At 40.1% G+C, this 27,169-nt stretch overlaps 1 protein-coding gene across 1 annotated transcript; it reads right to left on the minus strand.

Annotated features, from left to right (window-relative positions):
* Positions 1-6,115: 6,115 nt before the first annotated feature.
* On the minus strand, positions 6,116-26,109 carry pdcl (phosducin-like). Its single transcript, XM_069673872.1, has 14 exons — positions 25,930-26,109; positions 25,750-25,833; positions 21,268-21,384; positions 19,037-19,177; positions 18,805-18,948; positions 16,990-17,171; positions 15,751-15,834; positions 15,195-15,441; positions 14,184-14,470; positions 12,906-13,053; positions 11,057-11,415; positions 8,013-8,196; positions 7,699-7,880; positions 6,116-7,199 (listed from the first exon to the last, which is right to left on the minus strand). Exons 1-14 carry the CDS (start codon positions 25,934-25,936, stop codon positions 6,636-6,638), a joined length of 2,730 nt encoding a protein of 909 aa, XP_069529973.1. The 5' UTR covers positions 25,937-26,109; the 3' UTR covers positions 6,116-6,635.
* Positions 26,110-27,169: the final 1,060 nt, after the last annotated feature.

The following is a 27,169-nucleotide window of genomic DNA, read 5'->3' on the forward strand; positions in this document are numbered from 1 at the left end:
CCAACAGTGTCCTGAGTCTAAACTTTCCCAGGGGGTCGCATCTGTGGGTTTTAATGGGCAGGATTTTGCAGATGTCTGACACAAATCTTATTGTACAGTAATGAAAGAAGTTTGTGGCGCCTATTTATGGCAAGTCGACGCTTAAAGTTTCACCTCTCATCTGAAAGGCTTCCTCACTTCTGAACTAAATCACCAGGAACTTGGTGACTGAGAACCTTCATAGACGTACTTACGGCAACAGTGCTGCAAAGTTATTAATACTAAGGAAAAAACATGTAAATGCGCAAAACTAAAATCGGCCTAAATTTGAACAATGAAGGACTTGAATCTAAAAGACCAATTATGGTCCAGTTGAGAAAATGAGGCATTTAAATCAACCTTAATCTTTTCCGGCTGGTTGAATTTTCCTTGCGTGACAATTTAATTGTATAGATCTCGGTTATTGAGTACAAATAACAGCCTCTCTACAAGCTCTTAATTCCAAATGAGCGGCACAACTCCATATAAAATGGGAAACGTGCTTCTGCTGCATGGGAAATGTTTGTTTATTCTAAGCTTAATCCAAAAGGCAAGTGGACTTGAAGATGCTTCACCTCATATGAAATGCTTCTTTACTGAAGAAGCCTTTCGGATGAGAGGATCAACTTCAACCAAGTCTAGTTGCCTTTTGAATTAAGCTAAGAATTACCATGAGCTTACTGACTAAGAACCTTCACAGACTTTGTGCTTATTGCTTAGATTCAAGGATATCAACGGTACTCTGTTGTTGCTAGAAATGGGTCACTAAGTGTGCACTTAATTCAAGCCACCTAAATCCACTAGGAAGGTTGCTCTGCACTCGGCTAAAAGCTCTCAGCAGCAGACCGACATCTAGAGAAGAGGCTGGTAAAGTTTAGTTTAAATACAGGAAATTATTCACAGATTGTAAATTAAAGAAATTTCCATGGATGGAGAATCGTGGATCAGTCCTTCCATGGAGACCTTGTGATGATGTGCACGCTGTGCGTCACTTGACAGAAATGAGCTGCAACAATTTACACCAGGAGGAAGTCTGACTGTATTGATTACCTTTGCACCCAGCTGGCACAATGTTTCTTTCATTCATATTTTTATGTTATTTTACATATGAATCCCTGAAGGGCTGAACTCTTGGATTAGTTTACACACCATCTGTTTACAGCATATAGTTTAAAGTTAAAAAAGATAACACGACAGCCAACTGGGCCTCTGCAGCGTTAGCCACAGCGCGCACTGATGTGGAAACATCTGATAGATTTGAAAGCAGCCCACTGGCAGCTTTCCACTCCTGGCTTTGGAAAGAAACAAACTGTTGTCACCTCCCCTTGACTTTAAGCTGATAAAGTATTCTGCAGCAATCATTTCTGCAGTGAGCCACGTCTCTTTCACACGGGATTTGCACGTTAACCTATGAGAGGGATTTGTGCCTGATCTGTGAGGATGTGATAGAGGCTGAGCGCGGCGGTTGCTATGAGGGGACTCGGGCCGGTGCTTTTCTTCATGCCCTTGGCGCTGCTGGTGCTGCAGAGTCGGAGCTTTGAACTGCAGGATACGATCCATGCACTGATTGAGGAGAACATCCACCTTCACGACCAGCTGGAGAACCTCACCCAGGCCCTCAGGGAGCTCAAACGGATGCTGTGGCATCGCACGAATGGTATTCCAAAGTCCTCTTTACCACTTATATATTTACTGATTTAAGTAGAGTAAGCATGTAAAAGCTTACTTTCTCTGGATGTTAAATAGGAATCATCATAGAGAAAGAGTAGGTCTAGTTAAAGGCACTAAACAGAGACCACTGAACACTATTTAGAATCAAGATCCACCATATGAAGAATTTAATGTTCAGGAAAATAAAATAAAAAAATTGTGTGATCTGTTAATCTAAGTTCAACGAAAGCTTAATTTTCTGACAGATAATGACTGACAATAAACTTGGATAGCATTACCAACACATCTTCTGTACTAAATACCCTTGAAATTACATACATATATATATAAATTCAGTTATAGTGAACTGTGGGAGCGCTAATGAAACGCAGATCTGTGTTATGAAACATCTTGTTTTTTAATGTCCGGCCTCCAAGGTCACAGCAGCTGTGTGCTCTCTCCTTTCATTTCTGTCGCTCACTCTAATTTCCTGTTTCTGTCTGTTCTCTTAATCCTGTCAGAGCTGTCTTCATTCAGTCACAAGCTCATGTAGCGTTCTCTTTTTGGTTGGTTGACCTCACACAAGTCCAATTTTATTCGGAAATCTGAACTCACTTTGCACAGAGGTAGAGTAGCCCTGTGTCCTGTACAGCCCGATGTCAAACTTCCTGAGCCTCAGCAGTGGGCTGATAGTCGGGGTGGAGTTGTTACAGTAATGTGAAGGTTTACAAACAAATCAGTCCTACATTTATAACGTTCCAGCTTTTACCAAAATATAGTTCTAAGCAAGCCGCCTTCAACAAACAATCCAGACAGATCGTTTTTTTGTATTGTGCAAGAGAAGTGCTTGACAGGAATGATACATAAACATGACTGGTAATGTACAGACAACAGCAACGATGACAAAGATAGACAGACAGGCATAGAGACAAAAAAACGGTTGAATATAATAATACTAATACTACTAATAATAATAATAACAAGAATAACAGATATGTAAATAAAATAAAATACAATATAAAAAAATGTTTGAGTAGAAGTTGCCTGTATATTAAGGAATTAAATCATTATAAAAAGGTGTCTTGTGAATGAGGGTCAAAGGCAAATGTTGTATAAATATAATACCGACAGATTTTTGATTTATAGAGCCTATAGTTCAGAAACATGTTAAACTGTGAACCATACTTTTTACAAATCTTGTTTAATAAACATCAAGCATCACGAACAAATGGCAAAATATTTATGTAATAGTAGATGCAGTGTTGTAAAGTTTTGAATTTAATCTCAAAAAGTTTTTTTGACAGTAATATGAATTTTAAGAGCCTCTTAAAACATCAGAGTTTCACTTTGGGAGTGATAAATCTTTGCAAAATTAAACCATAGACATCTCTATGAAGTCAAAGTAATAGTGACTTTCTATGCATGTACTGTCCTATCACCTGTTTTCCTCTGGTTATGAAACAGACTGAAATTAATTCTGATGACTCTATTTGAGCTACAAAAGCAAACCAGACCATCAGCGACAAGATTGATTATTTCTACATAGTTATTTTTAATGTCTGAAACTGCTGGCGGCGGGGGGGTAGGTGTCAGACGGAGCGATTAACTGCACGCTGCCTTTGTTTACATTTTCCAGGGCAGACATTTAAAGTGAGTGATACATATGAGATTAACACCACTCAAGAGATAAGAGATTTGTCCACAGGGGGCGCCAAAATCGACACAAACCGAAGGTTCCTCACAGGAGCTTTAAATCATCAGTTTTTCACTTTTGGAGTGGCAAATCTTTGCAAAATAAATCTACAAAATAAATATAGTATAATATAAATATAATATATAATATAAAAACAAACCAAAGACATCTTCATGTAGTCAAAGTGAATTTTTTCACTACCTAGGTATAATCACTTCCTTTGCATGGCCTGTACTATCACCTGTTTCTCTTCCATGTCACTGGGTGGTTCAACAGTTGGAGTTGTCAGACCTACCAAACTGAGAGATTGGATCAGAGTTCAGTTTTTTTAAGAATCCTTCAGTAAAAGTTTGTGAATGTAAAACTCTTCTTGTTTCATAATGCAGTTACTCAGAATCTTAAGACCGCTGTCTCGACATGTCATTCCAGACCAAGATCACCATGAACACCGCGAACATCATGACGAGGACGTCCAGCATCTGTGGGACCAATGGTCACAGCACGGTGAGTATCAATGCATCAAGAGGTCAGGGGCAGCAGAAGTGAGAAGCTTCTGGTAGATTCACTGTAGTACAGTTGTGGCACATCAGTACAGAACATCCACTGGCATTGATTTCTCTTGGCATGTAGGCTGCAGAAGCACCAGAGGGATAATCAGCTGTCAATCCGCTCTGCTGTAAATGAGCCTTCTAGCAGTGCGAACACACATAACAAAGGGCTGATTTCTCCCTGCATGAGAGGAATTGACAGGTCATTTCTCTCTTTATTGCAGGCATCAGCGCAGAAACTCATCTCCTCTTGGAACACGCCCTCTGTGAACACGACCTACACGGCTCAGCTGCTCCCCTGCATGATGAAACAACCGTCCTGCTGCTGACGTTACCCTGCCTCACGCTGCTGCTGCTGAGCTATATGTAGGCTACATTAGCCTGGTTTCCACCCGGGGAAAACACACAGAAACTTCAGGTGTTGTTTCCAACCACAGTGTGTAATGTAAAGGAATTGAATAGAGGGTTTGGATGTGGTTGCGGAGATTAGCTGCTCTTCCTGTTCACTGTGATTATTGAGTGGACCGGATTGGATGAGTTGACCTATCTGCAATCTGTGTTGCACTAATCACATCTGGGGAATTTACTGAACTGGAAAGGAGCCTGCGGAGGCTGCTGTAGCATCACAGAGGAGGCGGATTTATAGCAGATTAAACCTGGCGACTCGTTTAATTACTTCCACTGTGGTCAGGTGGGTCATTTAAAAACATCTAGTTGTGTAGGAGTCGACTCAGGAACCAATGTCATTGTTATGATTGTAATAATAGCCAGGAATCATTACAAACTTAAAGATACTCAGCTTTTGGTTACTTGGTGTATATTGTAATTTTGGCTTCTACGTCTAAATTTCAACATGTTAAAAAATAAGCAGTGCCACTTTTCTGTAATAATAATAATAATACTTTTTTGTGCATGTATCACAGCAGACATTTTTGAGTTCGCACACGTGATAGTAGTACCATTAACAAGACTTTGTTCTGTCACACCTGTGTTTAACAAGTCAAAATGTTGCCTTAAAATAGTTCCATAATGTTAGCATTAGTTTGAGCTCATCTGTAAATAAAATAAAGGCATACAAATGGGATGAACTCAGGAGCCTGTTGTTTAAAATGCTGATGTCTTGTAACTTTCACCTATTGAATGAAAAATGTATATTTATACTGCCTTTGTTTATTTGATTAGATTTTTTGCAGAGAGATAGCTATTAAAGATATAATCTCGACGATTTTCATTTAAATAAATGTCTAAGTCACTATCTATCGCCGAATGAGGGAACACAACGGTGATTGAGCCTATGGCCCACTGAGGAAAGCCCTTGCATTCGCAGCATTACAGACGGACAAAATCACAAGCGGCACAGCGGTCAATCATTCTTTTTACAGCATCAAATAACTAATAAAAAATAAACTTGACAGAAAAAGGAACACGTTTGAGAAAAATGTATTCGGCATGTATTTTGATTTTATAGTGTCACTCATGTCCCATCTGTTAACATGGAGGAGACAGGCTTTATGACCTACACTGCAGCAGGGGGCGCTCTAAATGTTCTGGCTTCACTTTTAGGGAGCCGTCATGTCGTCCATCTTTTTATACAGTCTATGGCAGGGGTGGGCAACCCTGCTCCTGGAGGGCCACCTTCCTGCATGTTTTAGGTTTCTCCGCACTGTAACACACCTGATTCGAATATTTCGCTCGTTACCAATCCCCTGAGACGCTTCAGTTGGTTGATAACGAGCAGATCATTCAAATCAGGTGTGTTAGAGTGCGGAGAAACAAAAAACATGCAGGAAGGAAGCCCTCCAGGAGCAGGGTTGCCCACCCCTGGTCTATGGGCTGAGCAACCAAAGGAAAGATCGATGACTACAGATACAACTTGAAAATTTCTGAAAATCCAAAGAAAGAGAAACAAACTCGACGCTCAGATGAAGGCAAATGTCAGCGAGGAAAATCAAGAGTTACAACCGGAGCCAACCGTGGACGTCACACATGCAACACTGTCTGGATATCTGGGAAGTGTGCTCCCGCAATTACTGTTTATCGCCGTAGGTGCTGCCAAAGAGAATGAAACTGAGCTCTTCAAGATTATAACTTTAAAATTCAGCTGGAAACATGGTTGTATAGTTTGTGTTGGAAAACCAAAACATATAGATTAAAGAGGCTAATGTCTATCAACATGACCTTAGATCAATAACAATACAACAGGCAGTGACTTCAAACATTTGTTTATTTTTCCAGCTTTTTGAAATGTTACAGCACATACAAAAGTTATAAAATTAACTAAAGTCAGTTTGAGCTGAAAGGTTTTGTTTTCTACAAAGACGCATTCAATACAGTGAAGATGCACAGAAACAAAAGAAGGAATGTGTTTTCACACCATGAATAAATAGTCGACAGTCACGAAGTGTGAAACAAAACATTTAAGCTAACATCTAAATCATTCTCACGGGGTATGACGACAGGTCCTCGATAGTGATAATGGCTAGAATTTACTGATTGTTAAATATAACTGAAGCAGGGATGTGTGTCGTGATGGGACTCACAGGATCATGATGTTAATGAGCAGTTACTTTTGGTTCTGCTTCAGTGCTGGTTGTGCGTATGTTGTTGTGTGAGTATATCATAGCAATCCTGGCCAAGTCCGTCATCACATACATAAAAATTACCTATAGTCCATGCAGACTGTGTACACGTTTTCCAAGCTTATAATGCAGTTGAATATCATGGCTCTAGTCTATATCGAGGTCAGAGTCCTCGTCGCTCACAGTGTTCTGTACGATGGCTCCATTGCGAACCGTCTTCTGCACCACGGGGGCCTTGTCGGGCAGCAGGCCGTACTCCTGCAGCAGGGCCTCCAGATCCACAGCAAAGAAGTCTTCCCCGAGCTGGTCTGTGAGCCGCACAAAGTTTCCAATCAAGTCCCCTCCTTTGTAAACGAGCAGAGCGGGCAGAGCGCTGTCTCTGAACAGAGCGCTGGTGCTGATGGCCGAGCTGCGTACGCTGCAGAACTTTACCAGCGGGTATTCCTGAGCCAGACACATTAGGCTGCCGCTCATGGCCTCGCAGCCCGGGACCTCCGGCTCGTAGATGTGGATCATGACCAGCGTGCTTTTGTCCTCGTTGTCCAAAGCCTCCAGGAAGTCCTCCCCGCTGTTTAGCTCGTAGACCTGCGCGAAGCGTTTACCACGGCAGAGCTGGCGCCGCATCTCTTCGATGCGCTGCATGCGGTAATGCTGCAGGAAGTCTTCATCATCCTCTTCTTCCTGGAGCATGTTGTACTCCTGCATGGTCATCTGTGGGGAACCAAAGAGGAAAACATACCGCTGTTTAAAGGAACAGTTTGGGAAAATGCTATTTTGCTGATAGCCAAAACTCTCATGTCTTTTAACGCTTAGCTTAGCGCAAAGACTGGAAATGGAGGGAACCGCTAGCTTTGCTCTGTCCAAAGGTAACAAAATCCACCTACCAAGACTAAAACTCACAAAATAACATATTTCTGAAGACATACGATGTGTATAAGTCAAATAGTTAACAGGTTTATTAAAGCAACAGGAAATGAAGTGTGTTACTAAATCCACAATAAGACTGTATGAAAATAGGACGATGGCAGAGGGATTCCAATTCGCTAATCAGGTTTTCTTTAATTAACATCTTGCCTGTATTAAGCCTTTTCCCTCTGCACTGAGTGTGTGGGTCAGTTTCTGCCACCCATTCACTGCCAGGGTGCTGTGAGGAACAAGAGTTTAAGCAATGGGAGTTCTTCAAATGTACTGTTATGAATTTTGTGCTTACTTTGCCTTGGAGTTTGTCCTGCAGCTCCTTCTGCTTCTCTTTCTCTTTCTCCAGGTCGAGGTCGGAGCGGCAGGTCATCGACAGCTTCTTGATCAGTCTTTCCATCTCTTTCTTCTGCTCCTGTTTCTGCTCCACCTCCAGCTGCTTGTACTTCCTCCAGTCATTGATGACACCCTTTGGTCCTGACAAGAAACAGACAGTGTCAACATTATCATGTTATCTTACCATCTTATTACCTGCTGTCAATTCCAATACAAAAATATGCACTGTGCTCTTATCAGGACTTTTTGATGTGTATGTGCTTGTATCAGCACCTGTGTTGACAGCGCTTCCATCTGCGCTGTAGTCTATCTCAGGCTCAGTGACGCCCGCGTCCCGGATGGTCTTGTTCTCCCCATCCTCATCCTCATTATCGCTGCCTTCATCCTCACTGCTGCTGTAGTAGTACTGCAGCTTCTCGCCCAGAATCTTGTCATCCAAAGTCGTCATGACCACGGCTCAACTGAAAGAGCAGACAGATCACAGATGTAGCTCAACAATACATCATAAAGGGCTGGGAGATAAATACATATGATACAGGATTCTGACAAAATGTATGTTAATAACAATGATTAACTCTGGATATTTTTTTTCAATATGGATCTGTCTTATTCCATAGCTGAAATAAACGTGACATCATATCAGCCGGCAGATTTTGGCTTTCGAGAGACATTAAAAGAACATTTCTTACTGACTATTTTCCTACAAATTCAAGTCATGCACTGTCACTTTTAAGATATTGTTAGTTTTTTAAACTATATAATTTATCTAGATGAAGGATCTTAGTCATCAGATGCCTGGAAGTTAATAGAGAAACAGGCCGAGCAAATATTCTTGATCTTTGTACTTTATAGACACCAACCTTTGTTGGGTTATTTGACTAACAATTTGCATAAGCTATGCAATACACAGTGAGACAACGCTGCCATTTGCTTTTGCTTTAAGCCTCGTCGATAAAAACCTCTTCAGATTATCAGTTTTGTCTCATAATAGTCCTGCAGAGAACATTAGTCAGTGGAGCATAATAATCCAGACTGAGAGGCATCCAAGCTGTCATAGGTCATATAGAAAGGGCTTATGACAAATATAGGACATCTACACAATGCATAGCTTATAAGTGTGTCAATTTGAAATACTCGGAGCTAAGGGGCCTTTAATGATGCACTGAGCCATATGTAAGCCAACCCATGTGCACAGATGGAGAGACAAGGAGGCAGACACCCTTCATAACCCCCCTCCTTTTGACAATGGTAAGGCAGCAAATTGAAAGGTAATATTATGCCTCACTACTGCGTCCCTCTCCTTTATTTGAATTTGTGTCAATGTAAAACAGTATCTCTCCACTGCCTTTAAATATAACTTTGCAAACACATAAAGAGTAAGGGTAAAGGCCTCTCACCAACACCCTAACTGTCAAGGATCCCAGCCGATGTGATAGCTACGAAAGCTATGTTAGCTGGTTATTGGAAGTCAGCTAACTACTGCTGTCATCTCCTCAGGTATATAAGCGCTACTTCAAAGAGGATAGAGACAATCCAATTAGACTGTTTATTAAGAAGGACACGGGGCGGAACTGCTAGCGTTTGTGAAAGAGAGCTCAGCTAGTGTTAGCCAAGCTGAGCTAGCTTGACTTGCATTGACTTCCTGTGACAACTAGTAAACATTCGCTAGCCATAAACCGATTCAAGCTTAAGTTTCTCCCCAAATTACTCAGTTGTATGACGGTATTATTTATTACTACATGGAAATAGGTTCCATACATTAGGTTTTAGCTTACCTTGATATATTGAGCAGGTAACGGTTGCACGATATCTCCGACTGTCCACTCCTTCAGCTAATCTGCTAGTTTAGCTGCCGCGAGCTCAAGGAGTATGATGCCTTCAGGGTTCAAGAAGATATCGTAATTATGAAGCACAAGCGCCAAGGGAACCGACAATTGGCTTCATTCATGAGCTATATTTACTGTGTGACCCAATTAGAAGTTATATAAAAATAGAAAAAGATATTGAAAAAACAAAAAAGGATATAAAAATCAGCGACGCCAAATCTTTGTTGTTAATAACGACTTTGAAGAATGATTCATAGTTGTCACAAACACATTTAAATTTCATGAATTAAGTTATTTCCAAATGTATCAACTTCACCACAACCATTTAATATTACCTAGCTGCACTGATCCGTTTGGTGTTAATGTAGTCAAACAGTATTTCAAAGCATGATGGGGTTAATCCTTCTGTTACCGTACCGATTGTTACTGTACCGATCCTACTGTTGATTTGGATTTTACAGAGGGTACTTAAAGGCAACATAGCTCATCCCACTGACGTAAAAAGGCAGGGAAGATGCTGGAAGCGCTATAATGCAGTTCTCACCTTCACAAATAGAGGGCGGTATAACTATGTAATATGACATACCACCACCACTACTACTACTACTAGTAGTAGTAGTATTTCTACTACTGTTAGAAGAAGATAGAAGATAATACTTTATTGATCCCCAGAGGGGAAATTCGGGTTAATGCAATACACTACAGTATTACAGAGCATACAGTATATGAACCAAAAGGACAGATAAAACACATATAAGGCAAAAGCTTGTTAAATGTAGATTATCTATTTATGATGCATTTATTTCTGGCTGGTCCCTGACATAAATGATCTCATTTACTATATCCTAATTTACCAAAATGTTCTTCAATACAAGGTAACTGTGCTTCAGTTTAATGTTGTTTTTTAAGACTCTGCTGTGCGTCCAGTTGATAGGCAAAACATACACCCTACTATGTGGTGGGTCTTTCTTCTGTAACTGTAAGTATTCAGGCTCAGGTCAAAAGAAACACTGAATTCACAAGAAACAGAGATGTGGAAGTGCAGAGTCATGAGCGGTACAGAACAATAGATAGTCAAAACAAAGATTTTCATTCTTGCCAACTTAAATGACTGGACAATAATTTACTTTATGTAGATAGTTTTATTTCATTAAATTGTTACATTGCAATGCAATCATTCTTCTTAAAATAAATCTACAGACAATACATACTTTTATTACTGGACAGTGTGAACATATTTGATGGTGGTATTTCAGTCTTTAGGCACAGAGCATTTTAAAAAAAGGATATGTTGATGGTTTGACTGTGTTTGTTCAAAAGTGAGACAAAGAGTGAGCAAGTTAAGGAAGACTTTTCACCAGATCCTTCAGTGCTGTTCAAACAAGCTTTACTGTATGTTCTCTGCAAGAATATCTTCCACTTGTTTCTTTAGCTGCATCCTCTTTTACCTTCATATTGGGATTCACAAACCATAACCTTCTGAAAGGGTCATAGCTCATCAGTCCTTACTTTAGTGTCATCATTCCCACTTTGTGACTGCTCCTCTGCTGGTACACTAAACGCCACATACGGGCACGTCCTGGTGTTCTGACAGACCAGCTTCTTCAGTGTGGCCGAGTTCAGTATGTCAAAGCCCACTTGACCTCCAAAGGTGCTGGGCTTCCAGTACTCAGGAGAACATATGGGGTTTCCCAGGAGGCCTTTAAGAGAGAAAGGGGCCCCCATCTCAACCATGCTCTCTCCAAATATGGTTCCTGGTCGTGTTGCCTCCAACATTAGACCGGGATAAAATTCAAGAGCGTCGATGTCACCGTAAAACTCCTCGAGCTCGCGGGCGATCTCCTCGTTATCTGTTTAATAGTAATCATAAGAATTGGACAGTAAATTAAATATCTACTATCTAGTGCAACAAAGAAACTTCTACCAGTTTTAATGAAATATATAAATAATCATTGTATGGAGTGCTAGAAACCTGGTACTGATTATCATAGTGATCAGATGATAAAGCTTTGTGGTATTCCTTTATCACCAATAGCAGGCCAAAGTTTTTTACTTATCCAGGAAAATATTTCAACATCTACGGGAAAAGAAAATGTGTTGCAGACGTTAACGTTTCCAAGACAATTAATCCTAATATCTTTGGCATCTGCAGACTTTTCCTCTAGCACCACCATGAGGTTCCCATTTGTGGTTTGGAGGGAAAAATGCCTCAACAACTACTGGATGGATAACCATGAACTTTGGTGCAATTAATAAATAATTAATTACTCTTTACGACCCCATACTTTTTGTTGGGCTCATAAACACTGTTTGTTTTTGTTGTTAGCATGCTGACAATGGCATTAAAGAACTTTTGTGTCTAAGTACAACCCAATGACTGTATATATAGATGGACGGCACGCCTCCATCTGCTTTCATTGTATGAAAGTGATGCCAAAATAGCCCCTGTGACAGGCGCTGCCATCTTGCGATGGTGACGTAATTTGGAGCCAGAGTCTGCACAGTAGAGATCCACTTCCGCTGACCAAAACACACACTTAAATTACAGAAAAAAACAGCAAGGATCCCGCACCTTGGAGTATTTAACAGCAGCACAGCTTCTTTGTGTTGGTCTGAAGCAGACGTTCACAGATATGGAAACTTAAATAACTGTAGGGATTGTTTTATTTATGTCTCCTCTCACCGTTCCTCCTCTACTCTGCTAATCAGGAACAGATCGGCTGCAGGAGCCGGATTTGTCAGCAGAGCTGTCAATCATCCTTTTTACAGCATCAAATAACTAATTAAAAATAAAGTTGTCAGACAAATGAACACTTGGATGTAAATCAGCATGATAAGAACTAAATATTATGACCTGTATTTTGACTCATGTCCCATCTGCTAACATGGAGGAGGCGGGCTTTATGACATACACTGCAGCCAGTCAGCAGGGGGCGCTTGAAGAGTTTTGGCTTCACTTTTAGGGAGCTGTCATGCTGTCCATCTTTTTATACAGTCTAAGATACAACCTCACAGAGCAGCTAGCATGACTATAGACTCTATCTTGTTAGTCATAGATTTTGCTTTGGCAGGGAATTACATAATGCAAGTCAACATGAACAAATAAAACATAAAACTGTCCAAACTGTGTATTCAGTGCAATAAATATCAAGCAGTCCACAACACATCAACAGAACAGCAATTTCTAGCAAAGGAGAACAGTCTTTAAAAAAACTGCCTTCAAGTGAGCAGATGTCATTATCCCAAGAATGTCCAGCTGCTCTCACGGACTTGTAAAAGTCATAAATCACCTGCTGTGAAGGTTGTGCTGTGTGGTCTGTACACAGAACGGTTTACTCACCAGCGAATTGTTTGAATGACGTGTACGGCTTAAGGTTAAAGCGCTTCCTGTACTCGTTGAAGGGCTGCATGCGGAGCTGGCGGGACTCTTTTATGGCTCCCACAGCCACTCTGGTCACTATGGCATGGATGTTATGGCCACCACCAATCTGTCAAATAACATTACACAATAGTTAAACATCTGTAAGAACGTGCATTAAAACATACATCAAATGTTAGATATAAAATAATTTCCCACATGCAATTTTGTTGTTACATTATTCATTGATACAGCCTTGACAAGATCGACAAGATTGCCCTTCATAAACAACCTGAAACAGTATTAAAGAGGGGGTATTGTGCTGTTTCTCATTTTCAGACATATATATATTGTTACAATGTTGGATGTCCAGACTTAACGTGGGTGAAGTTTCAAATCTGTAGGTAAAAGTATGTTGGAGTAATCCCCAAGCTTCTCAGCTCAGTCTGCAGGCTGCTGTGAACGCCAGGTTTGTGACGTCACAAAGTGAAGCCTCAGCAGGCTTTGGAGAGCTGACCAATCAGAAGAAAGTGGGCTTGTAGGGGCGGGGTTTCTTAAAGGGACAGAGCTGAGTGAGTAATTTTAGGCAGAGACTGTATGAAGGCCTGCACAGAGCACCAGTGTGAGAAGAATGTGTTTTTCAACTGTAAATTATGCTAAGCTACTGCACAGGTATCACATAATGAAATATGAAGCTTGAAATTAGCATAATACCCCCTCATAGGTTTGATTGTATGAAGTGTTTTGTTTGCACCATATAATGTTATTTGTCCCTCAAGACAGTATTGATTCATCCTTTAAACATTTCACACGTTTTTATCCTTTACTACATAGTCTATGAGTGGAATAACTTCAGAGAGACAGGGTTGCAGTGCTGTATATGTCAACCTGTGATTACACGTTAAAAGTGTATTCTAATGTAGGGTAGTAAAGGTAATGATATATGTGAAGAATATATTTAAAGTGCGTACATTTCTGTATGTGGCAGGCAAGATAACCCAAGAGTCTGACTTTGATTTCCTCCTTTTCAGAAGTCAACTTTGGGCTCAATCCAACATAAAGCATTAGCACAAATGTAACAATCCTTTAAAAGTAGAAAAACATAAGAAAAGCCACACTCAGCAATCAAATTGTAACAATGCCGAGAAGTTTAAAAGATAAAGATCCAGCAAAACAGGAAGATTAAGTGTGTAGGCCAATAAAAACACCACAGACTCTCCCACAGTTTTAGTTAACTTATTGCACAACATTGTTTGTTACCTGGCCCGCAGCTTGGCGAGAGAAGGCATCCACCAGCTTCTCAATGCCGTAGTTTGTGAGAACAGACGTGTTGAAGAGGAACTGCGTGTATGACAGGTCATCTCCATTAATTAAGAAGCTGTCAGGCATCAGTGGGTGCCAGTGGTAGAGCTGGCTGAACTCCAGAGAGATACGGTTCCCATACTGGAATTGGGAGTTAAAAAGCAGGGTGGGATCAAACTTCAGTTGCAGCAGGTATCCGCTGAGGTGCTGGACGTACTCCTCTATCACTATTTTTATTGTCTCACCTGAGGGAAAGAGGGAGGGAAAGCAGACACAATAAAATCAGGCCACCATCTGATTCTGACTCACAGCTGCAAGTTCAAACGGAAGTGAACTCAAATAAAATCATCATCCCTGAGCTAATGTTGGGGTGTGCTGACACGCTGTTACTAATAAATACATCAAGTGCACAACAAGTAGCGTTGTTGCTGGGTGTTGATGTAAAGAGTAATACTTCTCTTGTGTGTGTCTGTTAAATATTAAGCTAGAGCCACAACTGGCTAGGTTAGCTAATCAACAGCTAGCCTAGCACTAGCCAAAAGTAAGAGCCCAAATTTGACTGATTTACAGATAAACCTTGTTTGTTTGATTTTACAAGCAATTTGTGGTTTTATAGATGATTATCTGCTTAACTATTTCTTGGCTGGATACAGTGACTTCCTGGAGTCTTGTCATCACTTTGAGGTTGCCAAGCAACATGCAGAAACCCCCTCGGCAAAACCACTAATTGTTTTTGTTTTTTTCCCTTAACAAACAAGATTTAACATGTTAATTATTAAGCTTTAGAGAGCCAGGCTATCCGTTACTCCCTGTTTACAGTCTTTATGCTAAGCTAAGCTAAGCATGTCCTGGTGGTAGTTTTATATAAGTACCCTACAGGCATGAGTAAGGTATCAATCTTCTCATCAAACTCTTAACAAGAAAAAGAAAAGCCTTATTTGCCTAAATAACAAACTGTGCCCAGCTCACCAATGATGATGAGGCGTGTGGTCTGGAAAAGCTGGTCATCATCCCAGGTGGGATGCTCTGCCTTCAGGATGTCACAAACTCTGTTATGCTCCCTCAGCCACAGTGTGGCGTACATTCCCAAACCAGGGAGGAGTCCAAACACTTCCTGACCAATAGCAATCTGATGCTCAGGAGGGACCCCAGGGGGGTAGCTCATCCTAACAGGTGCATCAGCTACAGAGGGAGGGTACATCTCGCCATTAACTAACTGATGAAAGAAACAATATTAAAAAATATTAATGCAAATATGTATGCACTTAATGCAAATGTCCTAACAAACTCTTTCAAATTGACTGACTGTAAAATGTATTCATATTTTGGCAGCAACATGTTACATTAAAAAGCAAACAAGTTCAGTAAATTTTCTCTGTGACATTTGGCACATCCTTCTCAGAATTACTGGATAAGAAAAACATTTGAAGTGAGCAACAGATTTGGCTTATTGCTTGTTTGATTTTGGAAAATCACAAGATACTGCCCATGCACATGGCTCTATTCACAGCTTTGATCCTTTCACCTGATACTTGAGTTTTCCATCTTTGTGAAGCCTGAGCTGAAGCTGGCGTTCCAGGTTGTCTCCATAAATGTGCCCTGCATCCACCTGTCACAGGGTGAAACAAAAATAAAGTAGTAAAATAAATGTAAAATATCGGGGGTTTCTACTCAACTGTCCAACCGCATAGTTCATTGTTATAATACTGTATAATTTCTCAGACTAACCATAACCTCAGTCTTATTCAAGGAAACTAATTCTGTTCTTAGTGCTCAATCCAAAACAGAAAACCTAGTTGTGAGAAGTCTGAGACATTTGCTGCCAATGATTCTGGAAAGTTACAGAATAAGGTCTCATAGTTTTGTGGTGAAGCCATTTTAAGTAATAATCTTGTATCCCACTCTCAGTTTAGGACAGACAGTATTTCAGCTTTAGAGAAATGTTTCATTTTTAGGTTAGCAAAAGTGACTCAACACATATAATTTACTAATAAAAACAAACATACATGTTAAATAGCTTCCAATCACGTTATAGAGTTTAGAGAGAAAAATACATTGTATATTTAACAGATATAAAAGTGGTATCAATCTTCTCAGCAAGCACATAAGCTTTTGTCCATAGATATACCTTTAAGGGGGCTGTGTTAACCTGCTACAATCTTAACTTGAGCATTACCTTCTTTGTTGTATTAGCGGATCACGTTCCTCTGTACATTCATTCAATTGTGGTGTTCCCCAAGGGTCTACTCTTGGCCCACTGTTTTATGCTTTAATTGTCCTGCATTAATGGTTTCAAATGCTGCTTGTGAAAATATCATAAAATATACAATATATATGATAAATCTGAGGCCATACTGATTGGACCAGCAACTTTTACTACCGAGTTCAACAGCTATCTAGACTGCCATTCAAAAAACATGAACTGAATTATGGATTGGACTGGATAAATGCAGATCTTTGATTTTAAGAACCAAGTGAAGAACATTATCTTTTTTCATTATTATTTTTTAGCTGAAGAAAATCTCTTAAATCTGGTAACTTCTGTATCCTGATGGTTTAAATAAAGTTGCACATGCTTCTGCTTTTTCACACCTGGACTCCTGCTACTGCTATGCTCTTATAATTTAGTATGTTTAAAAAGATTAAATTTAGCTGGTTTTGCTATTTTTTTGTGTTCAGCATTTAATGTTTTTTTCTTTTCCATGGAAAGCACAAGCAAGAAGTCTTTTTCAAACAGATGGATAGGAGCTCTAAATGGACTAACCCCATGTGCTAGAGCTTTAGTAAAGCCAACACCCATTCGATTGTAGGTCTTGAAGAACTGATGGGTGAAGTGCTGTGCAAAGAAGGCGAACATGAGGTTGGAGCCCTGGGGGTCAGGTCTGAACTTCCTTCTCTTCAGCAGCCTCTCAACCAGCAGCTCAGGGTCAGGCAGCCCAGCCTTGCCTGAACAGAAAAACCACAGCGTCAAACACAGCACAGTGAGAAACACAGATACACCACACCTCTAGTCATAATAGTGAACGAGTGTGTCTGTGAAAACAGTGCTGATACACGTAACACATCACACTGCACTTCTGAACCATTCAAGGTCAATAATCGGCATGCATGTCACTGAGGTGAAAGGTCCAGCTTCAGCTGTAACAATATGAGCAAACACATGTTCTGCATCACATATTATTGATGCTGCCACGCATTTGCACCTCATAATGAATCTTAAAAACAATGCAGTGATGGAAAGTACAGATTAAGTCAAGTACTGTACATAGGAAGTGTAATTTTCAGGCACTTGTAGTTTATCTGCATATTTTTCTTTTATGCTACTTTCTACAACTCCAAAACAATTTAAAAGGAATTTGTACTTTTAGAAGGTAAAATGGAAGTTTTTACTCTACTGTCAACTCTTATCTATAGCTACTACAAGATATTTTTTTTATATAACTTAATATATACTGTATAACTTAAAGCTCCAGTGAGGAACTTTGGGTTTGCTTTGGGTTTTGATTTTGGCGCCCCCTGTGGACAAAGCCGTACCTCCTATCTCTTTGCTGATTTTGTCCTGTTCATGCATAAGTGGTGGTTTTTAACACAAAGTCTCATCCTACTTTCTTTAACAGTCATATGTATCACTCACTTTAAATAATCGCTTCGTCAGACACCTACCCCCCCGCCAGCAGTTTCAGGCATTAAAATTAACTGTATAGAAATCATCAATCTTGTCGCTGATGGTCTGGTTTGCTTTTGTAGGTCATATAGAGTCATCAGAATTAATTTCCGTCTGTTTCATAACCAGAGAAAAACTCCTCACAGGTGCTTTAAGTTAATCTGAAAAATAAAGATTTTAGAGAGTTTTACCTGTATAATAAAACAACATAGATCATATACAACATATATTTTAATAAATAGGCAGGGTGAGTAATATTTTAGTCTTTTTGGTAATAGTCCCAATATGATACTTGTTTTTTCGGAACAGATATCAATATTTATTAACATCCGTTTATTAACAATATTAAGTAATTAAGTAATTTTTTAATGATGCTTTACTTCAACACATTCTGCTGGAAAAGCATTTGCTTGATTTGACAAGAGAAGCCAAAGTTCTTAGACAGTAAACGTTGTTTAAACTCATGTAGCCAACAGAAAGAATCTTAGAATAAGGTGCAATACAAGTAAAAGTAGTACTTGGATAAAAATTAGCAACTGTCTGACCAAAGAAGTGGACAATTAAACATCTGAGCACATTATATAAATCAAATATTTGGTCTCCTTTTGGCTCTTTTTTGGTCTCCTCCACCTTCTAAAGGAAATAACTGGCTCCTTATCTTTCAAGTGTTCCATTATGTCCACTAGCTTCTTGCTAATATTGTCTGCCTGCATTTGGTGCTAACTAGCTAGGTAGCATACAGTGGATTTATTGGAGCTTTTCGCTGAAGCCCTGAAAAAGCAGGGTTAGGGTTAGGGCTAACCCTAACAGGGTTGTTTTGACTGGTGAGACTGAACCAAAACAGTGAGTGGCTAGCAAGAGAATTTAGCATTTGATCCATTGATAAAACAAAAACATTTATTAATGCAGGCTAACCTTTGACCCCCAGAGGTGTAGGGCAGTCCTCTGGCACTGGGGGCAGAATCCGAGTGTAGTAGCTCAGATTGTAGTAGGATTCCCAGCTGAGGTAGTTGTACTTTGAGTTGAAAGTTGGAGGATTGGGTATTAAGTTGGACCTAACTGTTAAAAAAAGAATAAAGGTTATTAGATACAACAAATATGTAAAAATCTTGACTGAATTTCTTTGAATGAACTGCAGACTCTGGACCTGTTAATACGAGCCGCATGAGAACGTCCCGTAAGAAGGTGTAGTTGATGATGTCCCAGAGCCAGCGGAAATGAGTGAGTATGTAATGCACCACATCTGGGCTGGGCTTCAACAACAGCCGCACTCTTGTCCAAAACTCCGCTATGGTGGGAGCACACACGAGAAAACTTGTTACTGGAAGCCTGAGCACCTGGGAGTTCAGAGTGGAAAAATACTCCGGATAGCAAAATCATTATGTCACGGTCCAACAAGAATGGCCTGGTTTCACATCGCCACCCACATCTCTTCAGTGAATGAAACAAAACCAATGTTCAGTCTGATTATCAGGCTACGACTTCAGCTTCCTGGGAGCAAGGCCAGATTACCAAACAAATGGGGCAACTTCCCTGGGGCCCCAGAAGGCTTGCTGTGTCTCAATCGGTTTGTGCTAATTGAAGTGAACATTTGTTATAATAATGCCTCATGAGAGCAGCATATCAACTGATATGATCAGACTCTCCATTATTACCTCATCTTGGGGCGCTGTGGGGTAGTTGGTTGTGTATCAACGTGTAGTAGAGCTTTCCAACATTTAATTCCACACATTTGCTGGTTCCAGATTGTAAAATGTAAAAAGAGAAAATGTTTTTCTTTCAGTTCTGATAGTAAATGAAGAGTTTCTGCGAGTTTGATAGTGAAAATAATGGTAAGTTACAGCCATAAAATGTGGTTTTAGTACCTTTTTCCCCAGTTATATTCTTTAAAGGTAAAATGTTGAAGATTTTCATGTAAATAAATGTCACTTTCTTTCGACAAATGAGGTAACACAATGGTGATTGAGCCTATGGCCCACTGAAGAAAGCCTTTGCATTTGCAGTATTACAGACTGGCCAGTTAGTGACATGGTTGGTTTGCCAGAGAGGGTAGGCGGAGCTAAGCGGCTGCTTTTACGGTCTCCACAAATGTTGCAAGAAAACAGTAATCTACTAAAACAAACAAAGAAAAGATGGATGACTACAGATACAACTTCGAGAATAAGTGAAAATCCAAAGAAAAAGAAACAAACTCGACGCTCAGATGAAGGCAAACAGTCTGAAAAGGAAAGCGACCATCAGCGAGGAAAATTTCTTACAACCGGAGCCAACCGTGGACGTCACACATGTGAAATGTTTTCTTTGAACCTCTGCACTGGTAGCTTTGGGGCCATATAAACAAGTAGTGAGCATATGTTGGATGTATCATCACCACTTATGACCTGGCTCCCTTTTTAGCAAAAACACATCCAGTACTTAGAGCAACATTAGCGTTCATTTGGTGGTTGTGTTTCAGACCACCTTGCACATGAGGTCCAATATCCCCCCCTTAGCTTGTTCTCTGCACATTTCTGAGGGAACTATCTGGCTCTGTAGCAGCTAAAAGCTCTGCTGTGTCTTCTGCTGAGAACAGCTGCCTGCTGTGACTGAAAATGATGCAATGAGAGCAGCAGCTGTGAACCGATAAGCTAAACAATGAGCTTTAACTCAATATAGACTCTCTAAAGCAGAGAGGAGGTGCAGATTTTCATTAGGGTCATGAAATATGCCAAAAATATGATTTAAAGCCAGTTTAATTAAACTGTGAGGCGTTTAAAAAGGTGCAGGAATGTGTTTTGGGGATTGGATTCAGAATCTCCATAAAGATGTTTCAAAATTGGTTTTGTTTCTGTTAAAGATGTGGGGTTTGCATCTTGTGTGAGGAGTAAAATTGTTGTTTTAAGCTAATCTTATCACTCAATCCCCTTTTTCCTGTTTGACTTTCCCTTCCTCCATCTCCACCCACTTCATCTCTCTTTTCTCCTCACAATCCAAGCAATGGGTAATTGTTTAACCCCTCGTGAGTGTGATGTAACTGCATAACTGTCAACCAAACACATCACATCTGATTACGCACTACCGTGTGTGCGGCTTCCTTGTTAATGAGAAGCAGACCGAGGAGCAGAGTTCGGTTCAGTAAAGAGATCAGCGGAGGCAGCTCTGACCGAGCTGGCCTCTTTCTGGCATTTGCTCCTGTTCCTCCAGCCTTTCCAAATATTTGGGTCTAGACAAGAAGCTTTGTTGCACTATTTCCTAACGACAACAAAATGAGACAGTCAGCCTTATCATCTAACCCTTCACGCTTCATGTAAAAGCAATAACAGAATAGTTGAAATTCTTGAAGAGTTCAGTAAGAAGGGAGGATATGAGAAGTGGTCACACGAGGATAATTGAACTCACGGACGGTGCAGTTCTCTCCGTAGTAGCCGGTGCGAGTGCAGTCACACTCGTACTTGTCTTCGTCATATCTCACACACACACTCCAGTGCTGGCAGGGTAAATAACAGCATGGGTTCACTGTGGAGAACAAGAGGAGGAAAGCAGAGCGACGGTAAGAAATGCTTGCGTGAACTGAAGCTGGCAGGTCATATATGATGCTTGAAAAAAATACATATGTTCACATTGACTTCCGACACAAAAACATCTGTCTTAGCACAAGATTAGATCACCACTTTGGTACTTGTATGATTTTAAAAAAAAATCTGTCTTTCCACCGGACATGAAGTCTCCGATGAAGCCCTCAGGACTCACTTTTATTAAAAAAACATCTGGCATCAACTTTCACGGGAATTCCATTTAATTCCTTTTCCAGCTGCAGGATTCAGGAGTTTTTTATTAATATGTAACTTGAAAAAAATGATGATGAAACAAATGACTTCAAAAAAAAGTTTAATTTCTAAACATTTATAGATAAAAAACATGTCATTTGTTATAAATATTCAGTTAATTGAGGCAAACACATTCATTGATCTCCAGAGGAATGTGATTAAAAGAACAGCTCAATTTTAACCATGGATAGCAATTATTCAAAATTCAATCTTTATTCCGACACATTAGTTTAAGTATTGATTTGCATGGCCGACTGAAGAACATTGAACATATAACATATACCAGTATAGGAAATGCGGCGCATACTGCCTCAATGGTGCGGGCTATCAGCAAGTACTACAGTCAGTGCACCTATCTGACACCATAATTTGCCCTTCCAAACAAAATGTATTTCTGATCCTCTAAAACAATGGCCTACACAGCAATAAAAAAACCCTGGCTGGCACTAACAACTATTTTAGAGTGTTAAAGAAGAACAGGTTTTATTCGCATGTGATAACAAGTGATAGTAGTTCTAGCTGAGGGTGAACTGAAGCTAGCCAAATGTCAGCATTTTTTTTTAACTTAAAATTTACATAATTAAAACCAGTAACTTCATTCAATAAAGATGTTTCATTTTAAAAATGTCATAGGGCGACAGAAGGGGCTGCGTTACAAACCGTTGCTAACGTTAGATTAGCTTGTTTCTAGGTGCTCAACTTGGGGGGTTTTTGGCTAAGGATTCCTTTAAGTGTACTGTGTCAGGCCTTAGAACAATGACAGGAAAAAACCTCACATTAAAGATATAATCTCGAAGATTTTCATTTAAGTAAAAGCCTGTCACTATCTATCGCTAAATGAGGTAACAAACTGGAGATTGAGCCGAAGGCCCACTGATGCAAGCCTTTGCATTTGCAGTATTACAGACTGGGTGTCTGTGTCGATCACAAGCGGCGCCCAGTTAGTGACGCGTTTTCATCACCCAGCAGTGGTTGGTCTGCCAGAGAGGGTAGGCGGAGCTAAGCGGCTGCTTTTCCGGTCTCTGCAAGTGTTGCGAGTAAACAGTAATCTACTATGGCTGAATAAACAAAGAAAAGATCGATGACTACAGATACAACTTCAACAATAAGTGAAAATCCAAAGAAAAAGAAACAAATTCGACGCTCAGATGAAGGCAAACAGTCTAAAAAGGAAAGCGACCGTCAGCGAGGAAAATCAAGAGTTACAAGCGGGGCCAACCGTGGACGCAATTGCCGTTTATCGTCATAAGGTGCCGCCAAAGAGAACGAAACTGAGGTCTTTGAGATTATCACTTTAATAAAGGGTGAGTAGTATATTCAACAGTCATATGTAAAAAATCTTATTGCACACGTATTGGAGGGGTTATCGATACCCGCCAAAACTATTCAATTCCTTATTATTCACCTTGTTTAACACCAAAGGTTTGACATATCATATGATATGCCTATCTGCTTTCTGGAAGAGTGTGAGCATTTCCCAAAATGTCAAACTATTCCTGTAAGAAAATACGACTTTAGTAATCAGTAAATCATATTTTGAGTCATTAATGGAAAATTTAAGACCTCACAGATGTAACAATCATTAAAACGTGACTACATTTTTCACTGCCTCTGTAAATCCTTTACATGTCAAACAAATACGAGTGGGAAAAATAATCTTGAAAAGGCCTTTGTTCTTACTCACAGAAACAGAGGGGGGCAGAGGGGAGGGGGTGGCTGAGTAGACGCACTGACAAGATACAACAAGCTAAGTTTACGCATGCTAGTTTCTGTGGGAGAAACTCCTAAACTGCAGAGATTAGATTTCAGATATCAGACATTCCTTCAATTTAAGATTAATGCACTGATAGTTTCAAGTTCATATTACTGTGGAAAAGTTCTGGGTGCAGCATGAGTTATGTGAACCGTGTGGAGAACTCTAAAACCTCCACGTAAAAAGAAACCTCCTCTGACAAAACATATACGCTTTCATGCACATGTAAGAACATGCCTCTCCCTGCCCACACGCCCCCATCCTTCTCTGTCTCCTGGCAGCACACTCAACACATGCCTAACCTCATCTGCCTGCTATCCAAACTACGTGAACACTACCTGATTTAACGGGTCAGAAAAAGTTCAAATCCAGCAGATATCATGGAAATTCACTTTTCATGGGTCACTTACACTGAGTCACATTTGTGGAAAAACTTTCCCCCTGTGACTCATTATGTTTAGAAATCCTGTAGTCTTCCTGTGGGCATTAATCATATAATGACGTATAACATCTCAGTCAGAAACAATAGCAGTAGGGGAGACTGGTATCGGTTGTCACAGCAAAATTAGAGGCCGCTGTTCCATGTTGATTTGACGTGTTGTCATGCTCATATCTATCAAGATAATCTGTGATTTACAAAAACATCGAGGTGGGGCGACATTGTGTAACTTTCACGGGTCAGAGTAATTCCTCATGCTGGTGTTGTGTTTGTCAGAAAAGTTTCTATGCGAGGTATTTCATTATCAAACACTTGTCAAATAATGGAAAGTAATTAAACATGTTGCGGCGGCCATTTTTTCTCTGACGATGCGCTCAAGGTTGGGAAGCTCAAATGTTGTGATAATGTTGTACTACATTAGTTCAGGTTTAAGTTTAAGTTGATCTGAAAATTGTTCTTATTTCAACGCTTCTTAATCAATGAGCAACAAAAGAATTGATAGGGAAAAGCTGAGGGACATAAAGCTCCTGTGAGGATCTTTCGGTCTGTGTTGATTTTGGCGCCCCCTGTGGACAAAGTCGTACCTCTTATCACTTTGCTGATTTTGTCCTGTACGTGCGTAAGTCGTGGTTTTTAACAAAAAAATCAGCTATATGTATCACTCACTTTAAATGTTTTGCCCTGGAAAATGTAAACAAAGGCAGCGTGCAGTTAATCGCTTCTACATCTTCTACAAAAATAACTACATAGAAATAATCAGTCTTGCCACTGATGGTCCTAACAGGAGCTTTAAAGGTTAAACTCTACCGTTGGAGAACAGCTAAGGCTAGCAGTCAATCACTTCCTAGCAAACATAGTTTGGTTAGTAAGGAATTAAATTTCTGGCTAACATTTCACTAACAATTTACCCCGTAAATGGTAGCTAACATTGCATTTTTACCTAACCGTAGTATTTTTTTTAGCAGGGGGCTAAATGCTAACCTTAGCTGTTGTCTGACGACTGTTGTTTATCAAATATGTAACTTGACCAGATTTTAGACTCAATTTTCACTCTTCATTGTCTTTTCAGTTTCCAATCAATCGAAAAGCGGTTGAGAGATTTTAAAGTTTTATGCTAGCTAACGCTTACCTTCAGCTAGCAACTAAGTGGTGGACTTAAATCAAAGCTATCACCTTCTTCTTTATAGTAAGTGTTAATGAAACGCCTCTCATAGACATGACAAATTACTCTGACCCATGAAACTCAAAGAATGTCTCGCCCTTATTAAAGCAGAAAGTAGAGAAAAAGAAAAAGGCGGTGAATCTCTTTTCACTTGTCTGTGAGCTGATAGCGTTAGCCTGACGACAGGATGGTATATTGTGTATGTAAAGGGGTGTGAGGGGAGCGGGTGGTGGTCGTACAGGTCAGGCTACATGTCTGACCACAGGTCAGGCAGGAAAAGTCTGTTTGAGCGGCTTTACTGCTAGAAATACAAGTCTCCAATTTCGTGAATGCTAGGTTTTCCTTATCATTATCATCCTTGAAAGGAAATTGAGGTAAAAAAAACATATGCCTGAATAAATGTTCTTTTTCTATCTGATGAAGTCATGTTGTTGTACCGGCAGAGGGCCTGCCGGAGCCTGTCTTTGTTATCACGTTTATGGGAATGTCTAGAAGACTTTTGGCAGCTTAACTGGACTTAAAAAGGAAGACCTAAAAACCCCAGGGATTAAGATAACATGCATGCACGCACATGTCATACTCTAATGAAAATCTGCTTCCTGCATCTCATATTAAAGCATCAAATGATCAGACTAACAGGTAATAATGACACAATGCAAGCATAAAACACCTTATTTAAACCCACTGACCCCTCACCTACCTGTGTTGGAGGAAACCTCATCCCCCCGGCACGCAGGCTCCCGCAACAGCAGGAGAAGAACCCAAACTGATCCTAAGACAGATGCTTCAAAAACATACAACAGTTTGAAATCAATTTATGTCTAAGAACAGAAAGGAAAAACCGAAAGCAGCCACACGTGCAAAAATCAGACATACTTACATCTCATTACAGCAGCCTCAGTTCAGGATATGTGCATGCCAAACTCATAAAACTGTACAGAAAGAGTAAACATCCAGGCTCCGGGCTGGGTCAGAGAGCTGTGAGGAGAAGATCCAGCCGGTGACACAGACCAACAGAGAGTGAGTAAGAGTATCAGAGCAGCAGTCCGACAGGTTAACTCCTGTGAGTGAGTGCTGCAGCCCCGCCGCACTGCGCCTTTACCTGCAGTCACACGGAGAAAAAGTGAAGGAGGACTCAGCCAAGTTCTTGTTTATCAGCTCTTTGTCGCCCCCAGCTGGCGCGCTCTCGTTTATAATGTTGGCAGGAGATTTTGAGAAAGGATTATCTCCTCTTCTTTCTTCTGTTTCATAGCATACAAAATACTATTCAGTAGCACAGGTGTAAATAATGTGGGATTAATGATGGCTGAATGCCATTTAGCTGCTTCATTTTCAAGGTCTTTCTATTGTGTATGCTGGGTAACTGTTACACTGACACGACAAACTGGGACACCAACACACAACAGAGTCATTGTTCAATGCTAACAGTTACACCTGATTTTTTATGTGGAAAAGCTACACTTCTAGGAAAAGAGACTGTAGCGCCACTCCTTTATTTGTCATTATTTTGGTTTTCTTTTGAAAGGGCACGATAATATTAGAACCTTATAAGGTATATTCATAAATTCTGTACATACCATTCATTCAAGTAAAAGTAAGAGACAAGAGCTATGTTTTCAGCTTTGTTAGGCTATGCTTTTAGCTAAATGCTAACCTAAGAATGCTAACTCTACTCTTTGTTCTGTTATATATTCATTAGTGATGCCGATATCCGTTATGCCGATATTTTCTAACCCTTTTTTGCCGTTTTCGTGTCGATATATTAGGCACATATTTTTTTCCCACCTAACTGCAGAGAACATCAAGTCTCCCCTGTAGTGGAGTGGATGTCATGCCTCCTCTTATTGTAGTGGCCCACTTGGCAGATGCAGAAATAACATTATACAGTGCTTTTGTACACATTCACTGGGCAATATAAGAAAAGTACTTAAACTTAAGTTAGGTACAAAATGCCATATTTATTTGTATGTAACATTTTCTTTCAAATAAAACTGTAATATTCATACAACGTAGACAGGCTTGGATGATGCTCCCCCTGAGACAGATTTCTCAAGGTAATTTATCATGAAAAAATGACTTCTCTCGAGTTTACAGTATAATTATGGAAAACTGCAGGCTTA

The sequence above is a fragment of the Semicossyphus pulcher genome, unplaced genomic scaffold, assembly GCF_022749685.1.
Source record: "Semicossyphus pulcher isolate SPU_LCO1_2020_fin unplaced genomic scaffold, fSemPul1.0.p SCAF_22, whole genome shotgun sequence".
Classification (NCBI taxonomy): Eukaryota; Metazoa; Chordata; class Actinopteri; order Labriformes; family Labridae; genus Semicossyphus; species Semicossyphus pulcher.

Bases quoted from the DNA above. Each gene is read 5' to 3' on its own strand.
- pdcl (XM_069673872.1), bottom strand. The intron at 17,172-18,804 runs GTTAGCCTGCAT...TTTTCTGTTCAG, and splicing joins TACACCTCTGGGGGTCAAAG to GCAAGGCTGGGCTGCCTGAC. The intron at 13,054-14,183 runs GTAACAAACAAT...GTTATTTGACAG, and splicing joins CTCGCCAAGCTGCGGGCCAG to ATTGGTGGTGGCCATAACAT.